The sequence below is a fragment of the Cebus imitator genome, unplaced genomic scaffold, assembly GCF_001604975.1.
Source record: "Cebus imitator isolate Cc_AM_T3 unplaced genomic scaffold, Cebus_imitator-1.0 Scaffold0, whole genome shotgun sequence".
NCBI lineage: Eukaryota > Metazoa > Chordata > Mammalia > Primates > Cebidae > Cebus > Cebus imitator.
In genome coordinates this window covers 4,899,947-4,902,433 of record NW_016107315.1, presented here as the reverse complement: position 1 = coordinate 4,902,433, position 2,487 = coordinate 4,899,947, and the positions used below count along the sequence as shown (strand labels likewise).

The 2,487-nt window shown below is 41.2% G+C and overlaps 1 protein-coding gene across 1 annotated transcript in view; it reads left to right on the top strand.

Annotated features, from left to right (window-relative positions):
• IHO1 (interactor of HORMAD1 1) overlaps window positions 1-2,487 on the top strand; it is a 58,560-nt gene that overhangs the window by 42,908 nt on the left and 13,165 nt on the right. The window contains exons 5-6 of the mRNA XM_017506087.2: window positions 658-706; window positions 867-954. Of these exons, the coding sequence (XP_017361576.1) occupies window positions 658-706; window positions 867-954 (137 nt within the window). The remainder of the gene's footprint in view (window positions 1-657; window positions 707-866; window positions 955-2,487) is intronic.

Below are 2,487 nucleotides of genomic sequence, written 5' to 3'. Positions count from 1 at the left end.
TTTTTTTGTGTTTCTGTTTTGTCTGTTTTTTTGACAAATTTTGATGGTGTCACCCAGGCTGGAGTATAGCAGTGCGATCTCAGCTCAATGCAACCTCCACTGCCTGGGTTCAAGCAATTCTGGTGCCTCAGCCTCCCTAGTAGCTGGGATCACAGGCACCCACCCCCATGCCTGGCTAATATTTTTGTAGTTTTCACCATGTTTGCCAGGCTGGTCTCAAACTCCTGACCTCAGGTGATCCAACGGGCCTTAACCTCCCAAAGTGCTGGGATTACAGGAATGAGCCATCAAGTCTGGACTGTGTCTGAGTCTTTTTAAGAGCAGGATGTATAGTTGAGGAATAACTGTAATAGCTTATTTTTCATTAGAAATTAATATTTTCATATTAATATTTATACAAAAATATGTATATAAATATGGACTTTAAAAAGAAAAAAGTGATTTGCCTTAGCAGTGGTCATAGGAAGTCTGTGTTCTCTCTCTCTTTTTTCCCCCTGCTTGGCACTAAGGTTTCTTAGGGTCAAGTCTCCAAATCTACTCAAGCAATGTTTTGATGCTATGCTAGGTAGAGGTCTGCCATATTCATGGAATGATTTCTGTAACTTATCACTTCGATATTTCACAAAGATTTGTTTTCTTTTTTCCCCCCTATTCTAGTGAGACGCTATACAACTTTGTTTCTCATGTTAGAGAAAGCATTCACAGGGTAAGTATAGCTACTTTTTAAGGAATTAGAATGTCTTATATTTTTAAAAGTTTAATATTTATATTGTACTGGCTTTTAATTTATCATTAAATGACAGTTCTCTAAAATACTAAAATAAGGCAACAGGTTGTGAATTCTTTCATAATTTTGAGTTTCTTAGTTGCAGACATCTGTGGAAAAGTCAGAGGAACATCTCAGTTCAAGAAGCCAATCTATTTTGGATTCTTTAGAGACTGTGGCCAAGACATGTGAGTGCCTCATGTTTAAGGTATCAGCAGAGGGCACTGGTGAATGATGAACATGAACTTTCTGACCCTAGCCTGGTTTCCAGTGGTGAGGTTCCTTAGAGAGTTTCAGATGAGAGGATGGATATATAGGGTTAGTCCTGAAGAGATATGGAGCGTACTAAGCTGGGTAGTGGGACCCACCTCTATATGACAATGCGCTGGTCCCATGATGCCTTCTGTGAAGGACTCATCCCCCACCTGGTAACCATGCTGCCTCAGGGCAGGTAGCTCTGCTAGGTTTCTCACCTCACTGCCTGAAGTGAGTCAGCAACATCCTTGAGTCCCAAATGAATTGCCGCCTGTACTGTCTATAGAGACACTGACTGTACCCTTAGGAGTTAGAAATACTATAGTACCTGCTGCTCTTCTTGCTGCCTTAGTTTCAGTGGGAGCTGTGTTGTTGTGAATCACAGCACCATTCTTAATTTCAGTTATAGTTTGTAGTTTATAAAACCCTGTGCCCCACCAATTAGTGATTTACATTTAGATGAAACCATGGTCCTTGCCCTATAAACAGAAGAGAACAAATATACAGTTCTCCTTAGGTGAATACCTCTCAAGAACTACCTGTTTCCTAGCAAAATGATGAGCTGATGACTGTGCATCTGCACCTGTTTGCATTTGTCTGTGTGTTTATTTTTTATTTTAAACAAGTTGAAATCAACTTATTCAAATGCCATGGTGTGGACTGCTCGTGATTTACAAAAATTGATGCCTTTGTGTGGCCTAAAAATTAATCCCCAGCTGTCTGCATAGAAGCACTGTACTGTCTGCTGGCTTTCAATCTGGACCTCCCACACACAGGGCAACTATGCATCTGTTTGGAAACTTGTTCTGGAAGCCTTAAGACTATTACCCCCACAAAGTAGCAAGACAGAGAACAGAAGCAAATCAGGGATGCTTCCTGTGTATAACATGATAGAGTAACTCATTTATAAGTACCTAAGGAAAGCACTCTGGTTTTGTTCTACATTTAAAACTGGGTGGGCTGGGTGCAGTGGCTCATGCCTGTAATCCCAGCACTTTGGGAGGCCAAGGCGGGAGGATCACTAGAGGTCAGGAGTTTGAGACCAGCCTGGCCAAAATGGTGAAACCCCGTCTCTACTAAAAATACCCAAATATTTAGCTGGACATGGTGGCAGGTGCCTATAATTCCAGCTATGTGGGAGCGTTAGGTAGGAGAATCACTTGAACCTGGGAGGTGGAGGTTGCAGTGAGCTGAGATCGTGCCACTGTACTCCAGCCTGGGCAACAGAGTGAGGCTTTGTATCACATAAATAAATAAATAATAATAATAAAACTGGATGAAGTACAAAAAAGGGGGATTATAGCAAAAGTGTGACATTTAAATCCTAGAAAAGGGAAAGGAAGTGCCCGAGGCCCCACCACAAGATGAAGGCAGAGAAAGAGCTAAAACTGAATCTGGTTTATAGTAGTCACAGGGATCCTAATCCTTTGCTCCAGTGATTCCTTAATTTTCTTTTTTTTTTTTTT